Source organism: Thamnophis elegans, chromosome 2 (genome assembly GCF_009769535.1).
Source record: "Thamnophis elegans isolate rThaEle1 chromosome 2, rThaEle1.pri, whole genome shotgun sequence".
NCBI lineage: Eukaryota > Metazoa > Chordata > Lepidosauria > Squamata > Colubridae > Thamnophis > Thamnophis elegans.
In genome coordinates, this window is record NC_045542.1 from 3810554 (window position 1) to 3829594 (window position 19041).

General features: G+C 40.5%; 1 protein-coding gene across 2 annotated transcripts; it reads right to left on the reverse strand.

Annotated features, from left to right (window-relative positions):
- Positions 1-2272: 2272 nt before the first annotated feature.
- Positions 2273-11661, reverse strand: ALKBH7 (alkB homolog 7). 2 transcript variants are annotated; one of them, XM_032211445.1, is made up of 5 exons: positions 11348-11661; positions 7855-8028; positions 6081-6205; positions 3482-3626; positions 2273-3041 (listed from the first exon to the last, which is right to left on the reverse strand). In XM_032211445.1, exons 1-4 carry the CDS (start codon positions 11642-11644, stop codon positions 3491-3493), a joined length of 732 nt encoding a protein of 243 aa, XP_032067336.1. In that variant the 5' UTR covers positions 11645-11661; the 3' UTR covers positions 2273-3041; positions 3482-3490. The 2 variants fall into 2 exon arrangements, with proteins under 2 accessions (XP_032067336.1, XP_032067335.1); XM_032211444.1 differs by having other exon boundaries at positions 2273-3626.
- Positions 11662-19041: the final 7380 nt, after the last annotated feature.

The following is a 19041-nucleotide window of genomic DNA, read 5'->3' on the forward strand; positions in this document are numbered from 1 at the left end:
TTCAACACACGCAATGTTCTGATTGCACCACAAAAGCAGTCGTCATCCTTACCTTTCACAGAGGCACTGAGTTTTATAAATAGGAGCATGATAGTGTAGAATCATCATATCCATGGACCAGTGGTGGGTTTCAAAAAGTTTTGGAAGCTCTTCTGTAGGTGTGGCCTGCTTTCCGGGTCCACTGGTGGAACCTCTTCTAACCGGTTCGGTAGATTTGACGAACCGGTTCTACCGAATAGGTGTGAACTGGTAGGAACCCACCTCTGTCCTGGACAGAATATAAGGCCTAAGCATTCCAAATGCTTAAATCTACTAATGGCTAGTGCTCCTAATCAAAGTAGATCCAACACGGGATTATGTAAGATAAGGCCTATTCTTCCTTTGACTCTACTTCTTCTTCTCATTACAGAACCAAAGTTCTTTAAAGGAACACTCACCAGTGCCACGACTCTCCAGAACAAGCCTTCAAATAGCCCAACCCCATTGTTCTCTGGCCCAACCAGGATCCGCCCGAAGAGACACACGTGGGAGAGACCCGAGGAACAAGAATGTCAATTGCGAAGTCTGCTGGTTCGTATCAAAGATCTAAGTTTGGGCTACAACTCCGAAGAGACCATCCTTTTCAAGTATTGCAGTGGGACCTGTCCCAAGGCACACAGCAATCATGACTTGACCCTCTCAATATTGTTGCAGAAAAGTGAGATTGCAGCATTGGGGAACCCCTGCTGCCGTCCTATTCACTATGAGAATGTAGCTTTTCTGGATGACAGCCACCAGTGGCATGAAGTGGAGAAACTCTCAGCCTCTGCCTGCAGTTGTATGGGCTGAGGGTTACGGAGGGGGGGGCAAACGGATGCAGATTTATAAGGTAGCAGCGAAGCATGATTGTATATTTAGCTATAGAACAAAGCATCCGTCTCGTCCTCAGCACTTACACAAGCTTTTCAAAGAAGAATTGCAAGGAACCCCACCATGTGATGTTTACATCCTTCTCTTCAAGCATTCTACAGAATGATCCCTACTTAGCAGGAAAGAACTGGGCATATAATCTATCAGTCCTTTCACACTCTTCCCAGATACACGTCACTTAAACACATGGGTGGCTCGACGGAATCCTGTCTAAATTAGATCTGAAAGGCTCAGGCAACCTATTCGAAATATTTATGGGTTATTTCTAATTTCTTTCTTTGAATTCAGGAACATGTCACTTGCCACGTTCCTTCCCAATTAGAGCTCCCCCTTGTTATTGTTTTTTTAATTTATTTGTCTATTTCTTCTCTTGGAAGGCTGAAGTTATTAGTTCCAAAATTACATTATGAATGATTGATTGATATGTAAATACTGGTGTCAATTAAATAAAAAGTAAAGCAAAGAGAAAAACAGCGTCTTTGTTTCTGGGGTCAGGATCATTCATTGGGATATATGTTCTGTCCCCCCTCCTTCTCTCGTTAACAGACGACAGGCAAACAAACTTAAAAGGAACTCTCTTTATCAGTCCTCGGCTCTAACTGGCTACGAGCCCAAAATAAACCTAATTAAAGTCTCTGCCTGAAGATAACGGAATGCAAAACAAATCTCTCTTACGGCAACACAAGGTGAACAGAAGAAAAGCAAAGCACTTCTTCAAATGTCTCTACGAATCAGGGTTACAGAAATCAAAGCACTTCTCCAAGTGTCCATCCAAGAAACCACGACTGAGGATCAATGAACGTTGACTCCTGCAACCAGCCGTCCTTTTATCACCAGAAGACCCACTAATGAGCCCTGGCTGCATTGGTAATCTTGCATCCCGAAAAGACTCACAGAAGCCTGCTGCTGAGTCACAACATACATACATACATACATACATACATATATCAGCACAAATACAACATATATTATATATATATATATATAAAATACACACACACACACATATATATATACATATACATATATATATATATACATACATACATACATACATATATATATATATACATACACACACATACACATACATACATACATATATATATATATATTGTATTATTTGCATTACTGAAGCCCCAAACATCTTAATGTTGATTAAAGTCATTCAAAACTTCATGAAAATAAGCAATCAAGATCATACTAAAGCCACATGCCTATATTTTTAGCAAAAGACACATAGTACTTATTTTTAAAAAGAAAATATTGCTCATTAATCCCAACAAAGCTATCTGTTATTCCTTTTGTTTAACATCATAAGGGTGCACCACAGAGATGGTCAAAAATACTGCAGAGATATAACTTAGGGTTTCAAGAGGTTTATTTTTTTAGGAAATGGGGAGAGGAATAATTTTTAAAAACCACAGAGAAGAGATAGGGCCATACAGAATCAGGTGTTGTGTGTTGTAAATAGAACTGGATTCTACTCCTGAGCAATAGGAGATCACGGATTCATATTTCATATTTCACCCCATCCCAAATTATTCAAAGGTAAGTACTACCTATTTTCACATTCCTCAATACTTCCATTTTTTTTATAATCAAGATTGTTCCACTTGTCTTCCACTTCTTCATTTTACCTCTATTCTCTTCAGCATTTTGATGCTGCAAGTCAAAATGTGGAAATTTCTCCTACTCCCCCTCACTGAACACCCACCACAGTGAAATCCTCATTTAGAGAGATCCAATTTGGCTTTTTTTTATTTATGTTTTTAGGTACATAATGTTAAAGCTAATCTTGTGCTTATGACACCTATCAGAATCATTCTGAAATTATTTAATTCACAGAAATGACAACATATTCAGTTTCAGCATCGATTGCGAGACAATTAAAAATTCAAGTACTTTCTTTACTCTTTGAAAAATTGGCAATACATTTTATAAGGAAATAATGGGGCAATTAGCTTAGGCCCCGCTCTCATCTACGTATGTGATGGTTACAAGCATCAAAGGTGTAATTTTCTTTTTCAGTCAATCTCTTTTTATAGAAAGAATTCATAGCGCTGGAGAACATCTGTCTGCTTCACCAAGTTCACTATTTTGAGTCTCAGTGCATGTGATACATTTGAATACTAAACAGAAAAGAGAACAATGTTCAAGGGTTCAATAACTGGAAAAACAATTAAAGGATAATTTAAAAATTGCAATACACCGAGAATCCCCCCTGTATATTTCAGTTCTTAATTTCATCTCTATCTCTGTTCACAACAACACACATTACAGAAAAATGTTATCCCCTGAGATTAATAGTGTTGGGGTTCATTTTAGCCAGATCTACTTGCCAAATTGTTGCAGATTTCCTTCTTCCTACCTGTTAAGTGCAAGAAGCAGAACACTTTCTTAGGCTCCCTTCACTGCATGGAGGAAAGGTTCCATCACTTACTTACTTGGACAGAAAAACCAAAGCTCTGTGGAACAGTAGGTCAAAGCAACCTCTTTAGAAAGAGCACCACGTCAATTAGGCAAAAGAGTAAAATCCACTGGTAGCAACAGTTAGCCTTCAGAGTATCACCTGGCAGTTCTAGGATGGTTCTGGTGGTAAGGGCAGGTTTCGACAGATGACGGAGATCCTTCGTTCCCTCTCGACCTTCCTTCCATCGAAAAAGGACTCCTCATCTCTAAGAATTTCATGAGTGAATTCATAACGAGCAGGCCCTCTTTATTTGGAGAAGACAATTAGAGAAGACATCGGTTAAGTTACAACAACTTGGGAAACGGTTTTGTCCAAATTGACGCCATACCGAGCCGAGAGCCGGGGTGGCGCAGTGGTTAGGGTGCAGTACCGCAGGCCACTTCAGCTGACTGTTATCTGCAGTTCAGTGGTTCAAATCTCACCGGCTCAGGGTTGACTCAGCCTTCCATCCTTCCGAGGTGAGTAAAATGAGGACCGTGGGGGTGATATGCTGACTCTGTAAACCACTTAGAGAGGGCTGAAAGCCCTATGAAGCAGTACATAAGTGTATCTGCTATTGCTATACACAATTAAGAATCTGAAAAGAAGACTCATCCTTCAGAAACAGAATTATTAAAAGAATCTCTAATTCTGTTCTCAGTGAATACCCAGACTATTTCTTTTTTTTTATTGAAAAGTTTTAATAAATTTTACAAATATTTCCCCTTCCCTCCCCCTACCCCAACCCTCTCCCCCCTCCAACCCTCCCTCCCCCCAACTTCCCAGAGCAAACTACAGGGTATAAACATTTAACAATCATACACTGACATAAGCTAACTAACTATAGCATCCTCCCTCCCTCTTGTACTTTAACTCCCCTTTTTTTAAGCTAAATTTAGATAAATTATAACATTCCTTGTTCATTCATAAGCTAATTGAAATTTCTTAGTACGATATTTATTTTGAATGTAATCAATCCATCTTCTCCATTCCAACTTATATTTCTCATCTCAATACCCAGACTATTTCATGCACATGAAGAAGCTACAGCTGCTCATTAATTTCGGTAAGCTATAATCAAATTAGATATTTCCTACTTCACGGGCATGTCTTAACTACCAAGCACTTGCAAGGAAACAATACAAACTCCTTCCTATTAAACAAAGCAGATTTCCGTTCATTCCAAAGTTAGGGAACTGCAATCTGACAGAACAATCCCAAATGTGAAGCTACAACTTGATTTTGTTTTATTCTAACAAACCAATGTTCCTTGTCTTTTGATGTAACAGGACACCATGATTTATTGGTTCACCGACAAATGCGCGATAGACAGATGCGCGCCGACAAAACCGCGCCGACAAAACCATGACATCAAAATCGCTAATTGATTTTCGACAATAGTGTGCCGACAAATGCGTGATGACAAAATCGCGCATACGTACGTTATAACCCTAATCCTAAAAATTTTTCAATTTTATTGTCATCGCGCTTTTGATGTTGCAAATTTGTGGGCATGATTTTGACGTCACGGTTTTGTCGTCGCGCATAAGTCTATTGCGCATTTGTCGAGTCACGGATTTATTAACAACAGAAATAGACATTTCCAATCTTCTCTGAGCCACAGAGGTGGGAAATATGAAGTGTACAAACTCAAGACTCATGAAGCTGACATAACTCTTAATTAAACATAACTAATATGGTGTTATAAGGGCTGATAGAAGTTGTAGTCTAAAATATTAGAAGAATGCCAGGTTCAATTAGATATTTTATAACTATGGCAGAAACTACCGTTTTGTGAAATATAAGACGCACCAAATTTCGAAGAGGTAAGTAAGAAAAAAAAAGTTTTGTCCTCCCTGGCCCCCAGGAGCACTCTGCAGGCTTCAGCAGGGCTGGGGGAAGGAAAAAATGCCAATTTTTCACCAAAACAGGGGTATTTTTCCCTTCCCCCAGCCCTGCTGAAGCCTGCACAGTGCTCCTGAGGGGTGTTTTCATAAAAGTAGGATGCGGGGACGGGGCTTCGGGAGGCTAAAAATGGATGTATTTGGTGTATAAGACGCACCTACATTTCCATGCTCTTTTGGGGGGGAGGAGTGCGTCTTATACTCCAAAAAATACAGTATGTCACATAGATATGGAGAAAAATCAGTACATTTGACTCATTATTCTTAAGTGAAATCTCTACTTAATGTCAGTGTGTCTCAAAAAGATGGACAAACAGGCATTGTGTAATAAATTTCTTTGCGCCAATAAGAGAAACTTAGTAGTTGCAGCATAGAATATCTATTGAGCCCAGGAGTGATCCTGGGAACAGAATATATTCCAAAAAGTGATGGTGAAGGATTTAATGGAAGAATTGGTCTATCAAAGGCTTCTAAATACAATAATTACACAGGACTCCATGTATAGAAACAGTGGTAACTCTGAAAACCACGACCACAGAAGCATTTGCTTAGTCTCTATCGGGAAACAAGATGCTAGACTAAATAGCAATAGCAATAGCAGTTAGACTTATATCCCACTTCATAGGGCTTTCAGCCCTCTCTAAGCGGTTTACAGAGTCAGCATATCGCCCCCACAGTTTGGGTCCTCATTTCACCCACCTCGGAAGGATGGAAGGCTGAGTCAACCTTGAGCCGGTGAGATTTGAACCGCCGAACTGCAGCTAGCAGTCATTATTGAAGGTGCAAAGATTATTTAACAAAGCAATTTTTATTACCGAAGAACGTAGAGAGATCGGCGCTCCAGCAGAAGATCCAGCCAGTCTTGCGGATTCTTCTGGCTAACCAAGCGCATTACACTTGCGGACAGAAGGGACAGGCCTGCAATGGTGCAGCCACAGAACTAAGCAAAAGGAAATATAAACATTACAGGATTAGAATAACACAAATTATCACTTATTAACTAATAGTGGGACGTCAAGTCTCATGTTGCAACGGGACATTCTTTTCTACCATCTAGAAAAAAAAAACAATATCAGGGCATTGTGTACTAGATTTGCCATTAGATTCATGATATGAATTCCTAGAGCAAGATACTAAATTTAAACAGGTTTTTTTCCCAGTGACTGAATCACATTGTCATGCTGTCAAAGATGGGGCTTACTATCGTGTAGGCGTGTAAAGGACTGCACAGTTGATTTATTATGGAAGAAGACTTGACAATCTCCTAATCAATACAATCAATCTTCTTTGGGGTGTTAGGGGGGAGGGGGGATATATAGTATGTGTTAGATTTTAAAGTAATGCGACTGCACTTGTATACTGTTGCTCTTTAATTTCACTGTAAAAATAGGGCAAGCTGAATATATTAATAGATAGTAGAAATACACCGAAGGGAGGAGTAGAGGGATAGAAGAAAGAGGGGTAGAGAGGGTGGGAGAGAGGATTGGAGGGAGGGTGAGAAGGGAGGGAGGGAGTGGACTGGGAGAGAGGAGTGGTAGAGGGGGAGGGGAAGTAGGGTAGAGGGGAATGATGGAGGGAAGAAAGGAAAGTTGGAGGGGGGTGAAAGAAAGGGTGTATGGAGGGTTGAAGAGGTACATTGGGTTTCTATTTTGGGGGGTATTGTTGACAAGAGGAATGGCTGTGTTTATTGTTTAATGTTATATGGCCCCCGTTATGCACAGTATATATGTGACTGTATGAAATGAAAATGGAAAATAAAAACACATTTACAATCAATCTTCTGATAGGAACCAATAAGTCCACAGAGGAATAGATGAGTCTAATTGTCAATGAGATTTTAAGCTTATAAAGTTGCATATGGAAGTTCACCTTACCAAATTCTCTAGAGATAGATACACAGACAGATATGCAATATAAGGAAGACTACGAGCTTGAACCTTTCTTGCTTACAGAGATAATACTGCATTTCAGGGAATTCTTTTACATAGATTTACTACTTTATCTTAAATCCCAAAGGGGCTTTTTCAAAAGGCAAACGGGCTTTGTTTTTCCTTGAAAGCATTTCGCTTCTCATCACTTCTTCAGTTCTGACTGAACAGTGGAGGATGGAAGGATTTATATTCCTTGCAGTCATCTGGTTGTTAACACCCTTACTAAGAGTCATGGAGGCCACTTGAAGGGCACAAATAAACCTCCAAATGATCTCAATTACTCTCAAAAATAGTGCTAATGACCAGATGACTGCGAGGAATATAAATTCTTCCATTCTCCACCAACTTCAGGAAGTTCTGGAAATTCAGCCCAAACATTCTTATTATGTAACTTCCCCAAAAGTAATGGATTCACCTTTTCCCAATGATGAAATTTTTCTTCTTCTTAACGATCATCAATTCCAGTTAAAGAACAAAACTAAATTTCACAGGAATAGTAAAAAAAAAAAAAGTCACTTTGAAATAAATTGCAAGAAAAAGATTTTATTGTATGTGCAACAACTTATCAAGTCTTCCTCCAAGGTTCGTCATATGAAACTACCAGAAAAAACTACCAAAGAACTCTTTCTAGTTATCTCTCGATTCTAGGCTATCTTACCTTGACACTGTCCACGTGAGGCTTTATGTGGCCACTTTTATCCAAATCCAGAACATGGACTTGAGCGAGCTGTGGTACTCCTGGGGGGAAAGCAACATTCCGGACACGTTGTAAGATCTCCTGACATTCTCTGCTCCAGTGTGATTTTTCTGTTTCCCGATACTTATGAATAGCCTACATGAATGAAAAGAGATGGCATGAATATGTAGGTTTAGGTTTATTAGATTTATATGCCGCCCTTCTCCCAAGGACTCAGGGCGGCGCACAACATTAAAAGAAACACACAATACAAAAGTTAAAAAAAATTAAATAGAATATCCCAAACAAATCCAATTAGAATTGACAATAATGTTTTTTTTAAAAAATTCAAATTCAAATTAACAATGATCAATAATTTATTTTGCTTTGTTCAGGCCAGGCTGGCTTGCTGGAAAAGCCAACTTTTTAGGGCGCGTCGGAAGGACCGGAGGTCGGGGATTATACGAAGCTCCGGGGGCAGCTCATTCCAGAGGGAAGGCGCTCCCACAGAGAAGGCTCTCCCCCTGGGGGGTGGCTAGCCGACACTGTCTGGCTGACGGCACCCTGAGGAGGCCAACTCTGTGGGATCGCACTGGACGGTGGGAGGCTACCGGTGGCAGTAGGTGGTCTTGCAGATACCCTGGGCCTAAGCCATGGAGCGCTTTAAAGGTCATGATTAGTACCTTGAATCGCACCCGGAAGACAACCGGCAACCAGTGCAGGCCGCCTAAAAGGGGCGCAACATGGGAGCCCCTAGGTACCCCCATGATAACCCGCGCAGCCGCATTCTTTGGTGCAGTTTATTTCTATAGCAAGCAATATTCTTTTCTTTATTCTCCAAACTACTGGCTAAAGATAAAATAAAACTTGATTCATGGAAAAGCAGCCGCATTCTAGAAAGAAAATGAGATAACCATCCGCAAGTTTGATCACCCAGATATATGCACTCCTGTGATGACTACAGAACCTCACGCTAATCACTGTGATCAAACACCAAATGCCATGGATAATCTTTCTACGTTGCCTCACATACGTATTTCAGTTGAAACAGCTGATAATCCAAGTACTAAATAATCAGTTTGAGAACACGGTACTGTCTTATTCTAAAGACAGATATGGAATGTGGGCAATTTGATAAGTTTTCCTCTGTACAGGACACAATAAACTACAAATTAGCTAGCATTATGTTAACCTAATGCATTGGGCAAAGTAGTCCAAAAGGCTTGTTTGTGGTTTATTACAGTATGTGGTGTAAGTCCACAACGTGTGGTGAGTTTGGGAACCCATATGGATGTTTAAGAAGACCCATTTAGTCTAATTGGTCTCTCCAAATATGTTCTAAACTAGGAAGCCTGAAAAACCTTATATGCTTAGAGGTTCACTCCGATTAACCGGTTTGTTGAACAAGCCACTCCAATCCTAAACGGCGCGAAGGCCAGTAAGACCCATTTAGTCTAACTGGTTTTTGCTTAACTGGTTTTTACTTAATTGGTTTTTGCTTAACTGGTTTTTGCTTATATGCTTAGGTTCACTCCGATTAACCGGTTTGTTGAACAAGCCACTCCAATCCTAAATGGCACGAAGCCCAGTAAGACCCATTTAGTCTAACTGGTTTTTACTTAATTGGTTTTTGCTTAATTGGTTTTTACTAATTGGTTTTTGCTTATTTGCTTAGGTTCACTCCGATTAACCGGTTTGTTGAATAAACCACTCCAATCCTAAACGGCGCGAAGGCCAGTAAGACCCATTTAGTCTAACTGGTTTCTGCTTAATTGCTTAGGTTCACTCAGATTAACCGGTTTGCTGAATAAACCACTCCAATCCTAAACGGCGCGAAGGCCAGTAAGACCCATTTAGTCTAACTGGTTTCTGCTTAATTGCTTAGGTTCACTCAGATTAACCGGTTTGTTGAATAAACCACTCCAATCCTAAATGGCACAAAGGCCAGTAAGACCCATTTAGTCTAACTGGTTTTTACTTAATTGGTTTTTGCTTAATTGGTTTTTACTAATTGGTTTTTGCTTATTTGCTTAGGTTCACTCCGATTAACCGGTTTGTTGAATAAACCACTCCAATCCTAAACGGCGCGAAGGCCAGTAAGACCCATTTAGTCTAACTGGTTTCTGCTTAATTGCTTAGGTTCACTCAGATTAACCGGTTTGCTGAATAAACCACTCCAATCCTAAACGGCGCGAAGGCCAGTAAGACCTATTTAGTCTAACTGGTTTTTGCTTAACTGGTTTTTGCTTATATGCTTAGATTCACTCCGATTAACCGGTTTGTTGAATAAACCACTCCAATCCTAAATGGCACAAAGGCCAGTAAGACCCATTTAGTCTAACTGGTTTCTGCTTAACTGGTTTTTGCTTATTTGCTTAGGTTCACTCCGATTAACCGGTTTGTTGAATAAACCACTCCAATCCTAAACGGCACAAAGGCCAGTAAGACCCATTTAGTCTAACTGGTTTTTGCTTAACTGGTTTTTGCTTATATGCTTAGATTCACTCCGATTAACCGGTTTGTTGAATAAACCACTCCAATCCTAAACGGCGCGAAAGCCAGTAAGACCCATTTAGTCTAACTGGTTTCTGCTTAACTGGTTTTTGCTTATTTGCTTAGGTTCACTCCGATTAACCAGTTTGCTGAATAAACCACTCCAATCCTAAATGGCGCGAAGGCCAGTAAGACCCATTTAGGGTAACTGGTTTCTGCTTAATTGCTTAGGTTCACTCCGATTAACTGGTTTGCTGAATAAACCACTCCAATCCTAAACGGCGCAAAGGCCAGTAAGACCCATTTAGTCTAACTGCTTTTTGCTTAACTGGTTTTTGCTTATTTGCTTAGGTTCACTCCGATTAACCGGTTTGTTGAATAAACCACTCCAATCCTAAACGGCGCGAAAGCCAGTAAGACCCATTTAGTCTAACTGGTTTCTGCTTAACTGGTTTTTGCTTATTTGCTTAGGTTCACTCCGATTAACCAGTTTGCTGAATAAACCACTCCAATCCTAAATGGCGCGAAGGCCAGTAAGACCCATTTAGGGTAACTGGTTTCTGCTTAATTGCTTAGGTTCACTCCGATTAACTGGTTTGCTGAATAAACCACTCCAATCCTAAACGGCGCAAAGGCCAGTAAGACCCATTTAGTCTAACTGCTTTTTGCTTAACTGGTTTTTGCTTATTTGCTTAGGTTCACTCCGATTAACCAGTTTGTTGAATAAACCACTCCAATCCTAAACGGCACAAAGGCCAGTAAGACCCATTTAGTCTAACTGGTTTTTACTTAACTGGTTTCTGCTTAATTGCTTAGGTTCACTCCATTAACCGGTTTGTTGAATAAGCCGCTCCAATCCTAAACGGCGCGAAGGCCAGCAAGGAGGCTCCCGCGCAACCCGAAGGCGATCCTAGGCAAGCCAACTACACTCCAGAGCGCCCCACCGAGTTTCCCTGGAAGCCGCGCAGAAGCAGCCACCCACCCCGTCCCAATGCTCGTCCTGGTAGCGGTGCCGGCGCAGCTGCGGCTCCAGCTCCCGGGCCAGCAACGCCTCCTCTTCCCCGCTGATGAAGCCCGGCGTCACCCGAGCGCCGCCGGCCCGCAGCCTTCGCCAGAGAGCCTCGCTCGAGGCACGGACCTCGGCCGGCCGCGGCTTCGCCTCTTCCTCCTCCTCCTCCTCCTCCGCCGCGCAGAAAGCCCGAAGCGACGGCGCGGGTCGGCACAGGAGCCGCAGCAAGCGGCGCCCGGCGAACGGACCGCGGGGCGGCGGCGGCGGCATGGCAGGCAGGGCGTTGGGAAACGAAAGCGGCCGCGTTGCACGATGGTCCGGCTGACGTTCTTGCTTTGGCACTCAAGGCAAGGATCCCGCGCGGTGCAAAAACGTCCTTCCAGGTGCCTTTTCCACCTGGGCTCAGAACTTCCCTGGGATTGGGTTCACCTGCGAGGTTAAAGCCGACGCTATTTTTTTTTTTTTAGTATATTTTATTTTCTTTTTATTATTATTATTGTTGTTGTTGTTGTTGTTGTTGTACAATTGTATCACAGCGGCCAGTTGTTTCGCTGGATTTGGCATTGGTTACTAGTCGGGCCCCACCCAGGGGCCTAGTATTATTATTATTATTATTATTATTATTATTATTATTATTATTATTGTACAATTGTATCACAGCGGCCAGTTGTTTCGCCGGATTTGGCATTGGTTACTAGTCGGGCCCCACCCAGGGGCCTAGTATTATTATTATTATTATTATTATTATTATTATTATTATTATTATTATTGTACAATTGTATCACAGCGGCCAGTTGTTTCGCCGGATTTGGCATTGGTTACTAGTCGGGCCCCACCCAGGGGCCTAGGACGTCTTAACGTATTTTCTTAATATGCGTGCAGATCCAAGCAGTGCGGCTTTTTGCATTTGACTGATGGTGATTATTATTATTATTATACAATTGTATCACAGCGGCCAGTTGTTTCGCTGGATTTGGCATTGGTTACTAGTCGGGCCCCACCCAGGGGCCTAGTATTATTATTATTATTATTATTATTATTATTATTATTATTATTATTATTGTACAATTGTATCACAGCGGCCAGTTGTTTCGCCGGATTTGGCATTGGTTACTAGTCGGGCCCCACCCAGGGGCCTAGGACGTCTTAACGTATTTTCTTAATATGCGTGCAGATCCAAGCAGTGCGGCTTTTTGCATTTGACTGATGGTGATTATTATTATTATTATACAATTGTATCACAGCGGCCAGTTGTTTCACCGGATTTGGCATTGGTTACTAGTCGGGCCCCACCCAGGGGCCTAGGACGTCGTAACGTATTTTCGTAATATGCGTGCAGATCCAAGCAGTGCGGCTTTTTGCATTTGACTGATGGGGATTTTGTCAATTTTTAACTGTTTTAAATGTAATTCCAGTGCTTTTGGAATAGCACCCAGTGTGCCAATTACCACTGGAATTACCACTGCTGGTTTGTGCCATAGTCGTTGAATTTCGATTTTTAAGTCCTGGTATCTTGCGATTTTTTCATGTTCCTTCTCGGCGACCCTGCTATCACCTGGTATTGCGATGTCTATGATTGTGACCTTATTTTTCTCAACCAGTGTGATGTCTGGTGTATTATGCGCCAGTATTTTGTCGGTTTGCATACGGAAATCCCACAAGATCTTGACCATCTGATTTTCGGTGACTTTTTCAGGCTGATGTTCCCACCAGTTTGTTGCTGTTTTAATATTATAATTTTTGCACAAATTCCAATGGATCATTTGTGCTACTGAATTGTGCCGCAATTTATAATCAGTCTGCGCGATTTTTTTACAGCAGCTGAGTATGTGATCAACAGTTTCGTCAGCTTCTTTGCAAAGTCTGCATTTGGCATCATCAGAGGATTTTTCGATTTTGGCCTTAATGGCATTTGTGCGGATAGCTTGTTCTTGCGCAGCCAGGATTAGTGACTCTGTTTCTTTCTTTAATGTACCTGTTTTTAACCATAACCAAGTTTGTTCACTGTCCACTTTATCTTTTATTTTTTCCAGAAATTGACCATGCAGTGCTTTGTTCTGCCAACTCTCCATTCTTGATTTTATCACATCTTTTCTGTATTCTTGTTTTGTCTGTTGGGCCTTCAGTAGATTTTTGTTCTTTACTTCGATTAATAGATGTTCTTGAGTGTCTTTTAAATAATCAGCCAGTGCATGTTTTTCTTCTTCAACTGTTTGCTTCACTTGTAATAATCCTCTGCCACCTGATTTTCGGGGCAGATATAGTCTATCAGTATCACCACGTGGATGTAAACTGTAGTGCATTGTCATTAGTTTCCTGGTTTTTCGGTCCAAAAGGTCCAAATCAGCTTGTGTCCAGTTAACTATGCCAGCTGTGTATCTTATAACTGGTATTGCCCAGGTATTTATGGCCTTGATTGTATTTCCACCATTCAATTTAGATTTCAAAATTTTCCTAACTCTGTTGGTGTACTCTCGCCTGACAATAGTTTTTACTTCTCCATGCTTGATGTTATCCAACTGCAGAATGCCTAAGTATTTGTAGGCTTCATTTTCTTTGCATTTAATTAGTTGGCCATTGGGCATTTCAATTCCCTCAGATGCAGTGATTTTGCCCCTTTTTATGGATACAGTGGCGCATTTTTTCCATGCCAAACTGCATTGAAATATCGGTGCTGAATACTCGGACTGTATTTGTCAATGATTGGATTTCTATTTCTGACTTTCCATAGAGTTTCAAATCATCCATATATAGTAAATGCGAAATTTTTTCAGCTTTTTTGGCTGTTTGGTAGCCTAATTTCATTTTTTTTAAGATTACTGATAGTGGGATCATTGCGATGATGAAGAGAAGAGGTGAAAGTGAATCACCCTGGAAAATTCCTCGCTTGATATTAACCATTCCGTAGCTCTCATTCCCTACTGCCAACTCAGTTCTCCATTGTTTCATTGCCTTTTCAGTAAAGGATGTAATATTTTTGCTAATGCCAGTTGTTTCTAAGCATTTTATGATCCAACTATGTGGCAGTGAGTCAAATGCCTTTTTGTAATCAATCCAGACCATATTCAAGTTCGTTTTTCTGTTCTTACAATTTTCTAATATCATTTTATCAATTAGAAGCTGATCTTTGGTGCCCCTGCTCCTTCTTTTGTTGCCTTTTTGCTCTACTGGCAAGATGTTGTTTGTTTCCAAATAATCCATCATGTTATCTGCAATAATGCCTGTGAGTAATTTGAAGGTTGTTGGTAAGCATGTTATTGGTCTATAGTTTTCAGGTGTTGTTCCTTTAGTTGGATCTTTCTGAATCAAGTATGTTTTTCCAGTTGTCAACCATTCATCAATTTGGCCCTTTTGTAAAATTTCATTCAGTTGCCTGGCCAATATTGCATGTAAACTGGTCAGATATTTGAGCCAGAAACCATGTAATTGGTCCTTTCCAGGTGATGTCCAATTCTTTACCTTTTTAACTCGATTTTTGATCATCTCAGTTGTTATTTCTAATACTTGCATTTGTTTGTTGCCAATGCTTTTCTCAAAGTCATGTATCCACTTTGCTTCCTTGTTGTAGTCCTTTGCATTTTCCCACAATTCTTTCCAGAATTCAACTGTGGCCTGCTTTTCTGGTTTTTCACTTTTGGTGTCACCATTCACATTAAGACTTTGATAAAAACGCCGTTGGTCTGATCGAAATTGCTGATTTTGTTTATATTGGATGATTCGTGCCTCATATCTTTCAATTTTTCTAGCTGTTGCTGTTATCTGCTGTTTTACAATCTCTACAGCTTCATTGATGTTTCTTGTATCCAATCTATATCTTCTGATTAGCCGATCTATGATTTTGTTGTTTTTAAGCCGTTGCTCATGCATGTTCTTTAAGTTACTAGCATCTGCCCTTAATTTTTTGATTTTTTGTTCTAGACGGATTTTCCACTTTGGCTTTGATGCTTTTTCTGTTGTGTGACTAGGTACTTTAATTTTAATGCCTAGTTCGTTAGTGACTATTACAGCTGCGCTGTACATTAACTGGTTTGTTTCCAAGATGGATCCCGGTTCAATTGTTGAAAACACTGCATTAACCATTTTCATGATAGGGGCCAAAATTTTCTTAGGCACAGTTTTTAGTGATGGTAAATGTTGCCTTTCCTCATTAAGCAGAAAATGCTCCATGATCTTATCCTTCAATTCTTTTTGTTTTTGAGTTAGTTCATCAGTTGGTTCAGTGATAACTGGTTCTAGTGGTGGTGATGTTATTTCCTCCCCGAGAGCTTCTTCTGGGAGTTCTACTATAATGTCTTTAGTTGTGTCTTGAATATCAGTTATTTCCGCTTGTGATATTGTTTTTTGGGTTTTGCAATTTGCCTGAATTTCCTCATGTTCAACTTCACTAAACACTTTATTCCGTATAATAAATCGCCTTTGATCTGCTAGTCGTTGTTCACTAACATTTGAATCTGGATATTGTTGTTTCCATAATTCATACATTCGCTTTAAATATCCTCTTTTTTCTGGCTCTGAGTTGTAGTAACAGGCCATTATGCCACGGTTTTCAACTGCACTATATTTTTGTCGTTTTGTTGGCTGGTCCACTTGTAGCCCACTTGTCGACGGATGTCCAGGGACCCCAACATCCGCCGCGGCCCTTGTTAACCCGCGCGACGACCGATGTGGTATGGAATTCTTATTCGTTTTTTTCACCATATTGTATGGGTTGGCGGGGGTTTTTTTACGGGACCAGATGCCAACCTGTTCCCAACCTTCCTCCTTTCTCATCCGGGCTTGGGACCGGCAACGGCGGAGTTTTTATTATTATTATTATTATTATTATTATTATTATTATTATTTTAATTTTATCAATTTCATATATACATTCACAATTATATGATCCCATAACTGTTATTAATAATATGTATTTATAACAATTTTTCCTACTGTTGACAATATACTTGAAGATTGCTTTTTTTTTCAAATATTTATTTTATTTCTTTAAAAAAAAACCAAAAATATTTCATCATTTGTCAATCATTAAGACATTGAAGTACAATTTTTTTTGTGTGCCCCTCCCTCCCTTCACCCCCCCAACCCCCCTCCTCCTCCTCCCCCCCACCCCCGACTTCCCAAAACCCGTACACGGTATGGATTTTTAACTAACACAGTCTAAAATCTGTTGAGAAAAAAGAAATAAAGAAATTAATGACATTCTACATTGACCTTAGCTTCTTCTTGCTGAACCAACTTTAAACAATTTAAATCATTTCTGATCTTAAGCAGAGGCTAACTGGAATTTCTTGGTCCCGTATTTATTTTGTATATAGTCAATCCATTTTTTCCAGTCTCGTTTATATCTCTCAATTGAGTGATCTTTAAGATATGCCGATATTTTAGCCATCTCGGCTAGGTTTGTAACTTTCAATGTCCATTCTTGAGTTGTAGGCAAGTCTTCCTTCTTCCAGTATTGCGCCACCAACAGTCTTGCTGCAGTTATTAGGTGCAGAATCAAATTAGTCTCTACCACTGTAAAGTCAGTACATATACCTAGTAAAAATAACTGCGGAGTAAACTTTATCCTTCTTTTAAAAATATTTTGCATGACCCACCATATTTTTATCCAGAATGCCTTAACCTTTTGGCAGGTCCACCATATATGATAATATGTAGCATCGAGAGAACCACACCTCCAACATTTAGGCTGTACATTCGAAGATTGCTTTTTTAAAATCCCATAGATCCATCTTATCTTACAACGATCCTACTTCTTCTTCCCTCCCTCTTTCCTTCCCTCGTTTCTTCTCTCCTACTCCCCTTCCTTCCCTCCCTCCTTCCCCTTCCCTCCTTCTCTCCTTCCTTCCCTCCTTCCTTCCCCCCTTCCTTCTCTCCTACATTCCCTCCTTCCTTCCCTCCTTGCTTCCCTCCCTCCTTCCTACCCCCCTTTCTTCTCTTCTCTCCTTCCTTCCTTCCTTCCTTCCTCCTCTCCTTTCCCTTCTCTCCTTCCCCTTCCTCCCCTTTACCCTTCCCCTCTTCTTCCCATTCCTCCCCTCTTTCCTACTCTTACATTCCCTCCCATTCTTCCTCTGCCTTTCCCTTTCTCCTATTCCTCTCCTTTCTCCTCTCCTTCCTATCTTTCCTTCTACTCCTCCCTCCATCCACTCTATCCGTTGTTGTGTTTACATATTCTCCTCTTCAGGGGATGACCTGGTTCTCTTCCCCCCCCCTTATTTGAAAGTTATATAAAAAAAGGCAAGATTTACAAAATACAAGATACAAAAATAGATAAAGCTCTTTACATATTTTCATCTCCCATAGCTCATCTCGCCTTACCTAGTATGAGACTAGGTTGCTAATTCCATGCAGGTAGTTATAACGGATTACCTGTCAGCTTTTCAAGTTTTATTTTCACTTTCATTTGCTTACATGTATACACCGTACAGTATTAAACAATAATTGCATCAATTCCTCTTGTCGACAATGCCCCAGAAAATAAAAGCCCAATATACCTCTTCCATTCTCCATACACCTCTTTCTTCCACCACCTTCCTACTTTCTATCTTCCCTCCATCATCCCCCTCTACCCTACTTCCCCTCCCCCTCTGCCACTCCTCTCTCCAGATCCGCTCCCCCCCTTCCTTTTCACCTCCCCCCCACCCTCTCTCCCATCCCTCTCTACCCATCTTTCTTCTTTCCTACTCCTCCTCCCCTCCGTGTATTTCCCCTATATGTTAATGTATTTGGCTTATCCTATTTTTAAAGAAAAATTAGAGAAAAACAGTATACATGTGAAGTCACATTGCATTGAGATCTAACACATCGTGTCTAGCCTAAGATATATCCATCCCACCCTCCACCCTCCCCCACGACCCCCCTCCTCCTTCCTCCCCCCCGGACTTCCCAGAACCCGTACACGGTATAGATTTTTAACAAACACAGTCTAAAATCTATTGAGAAAAAAGCTGATACTATTAAAGCCTGTTCAACCTGGCACTTGGAACAATTAAGAGGCCTAAAGGTTATTACTAACGATAACAATTAAAAAAGAAGAAAATTAGACACAGCTAAGTTTTAACTAATAGGGGTAAAGCAGACGTAAAGTGAGATTTGGAGATTAAGTGTGAAACCTACTGGGTCAGGCTGGACAGCCTCTTAGAGCCCTATCTTTATATCTTTATAACATATTCTTTAAAAAAAGTCAATTAATAGGACATCTAACATTTCCTCTCCCTAACATATGTTTATTATTATTATAGTTAACTAGAGGTTATTTACTATTTTTCTCACCTCTCCACAGGCACAAAAAAGCAACTATCTCTAAACAACAATCTGTCAATATGTGTTAACAAAATGACCATTTAAAATCTAAAACAATCTAAAAAACTCGGCATTTATTTGACTCCAACCCTTATGGTTTACATTCTCCCACTAAAGCAGACGTAAAATAAGATTTGGACATTAAGTGTGAAACCTACTGGGTCAGGCTGGACAGCCTCTTAGAGCCCCTTTACTTCTATATTAAAAGCCACATAGACAGAGTTGGAACTTGCAAAAGAAACAGGAAGCCAGTGCCTAACCACAAGATGTTAAAAGTCCAAGGTTCAATTAAAGTTCGTTAATGACACGTACTCCATGAACAGAAGGAGAAGTAAGACCCCATCTCCTTATAAGGTTTTCTCCTCAAG

Bases quoted from the DNA above. Each gene is read 5' to 3' on its own strand.
- ALKBH7 (XM_032211445.1), bottom strand. From the start codon at position 11,644: ATGCCGCCGCCGCCGCCCCGCGGTCCGTTCGCCGGGCGCCGCTTGCTG. The intron at 8,029-11,347 runs GTGGGTGGCTGC...TCATTCATGTAG, and splicing joins AGGACGAGCATTGGGACGGG to GCTATTCATAAGTATCGGGA. The intron at 6,206-7,854 runs GTAAGATAGCCT...CCTTTTGCTTAG, and splicing joins CTCACGTGGACAGTGTCAAG to TTCTGTGGCTGCACCATTGC.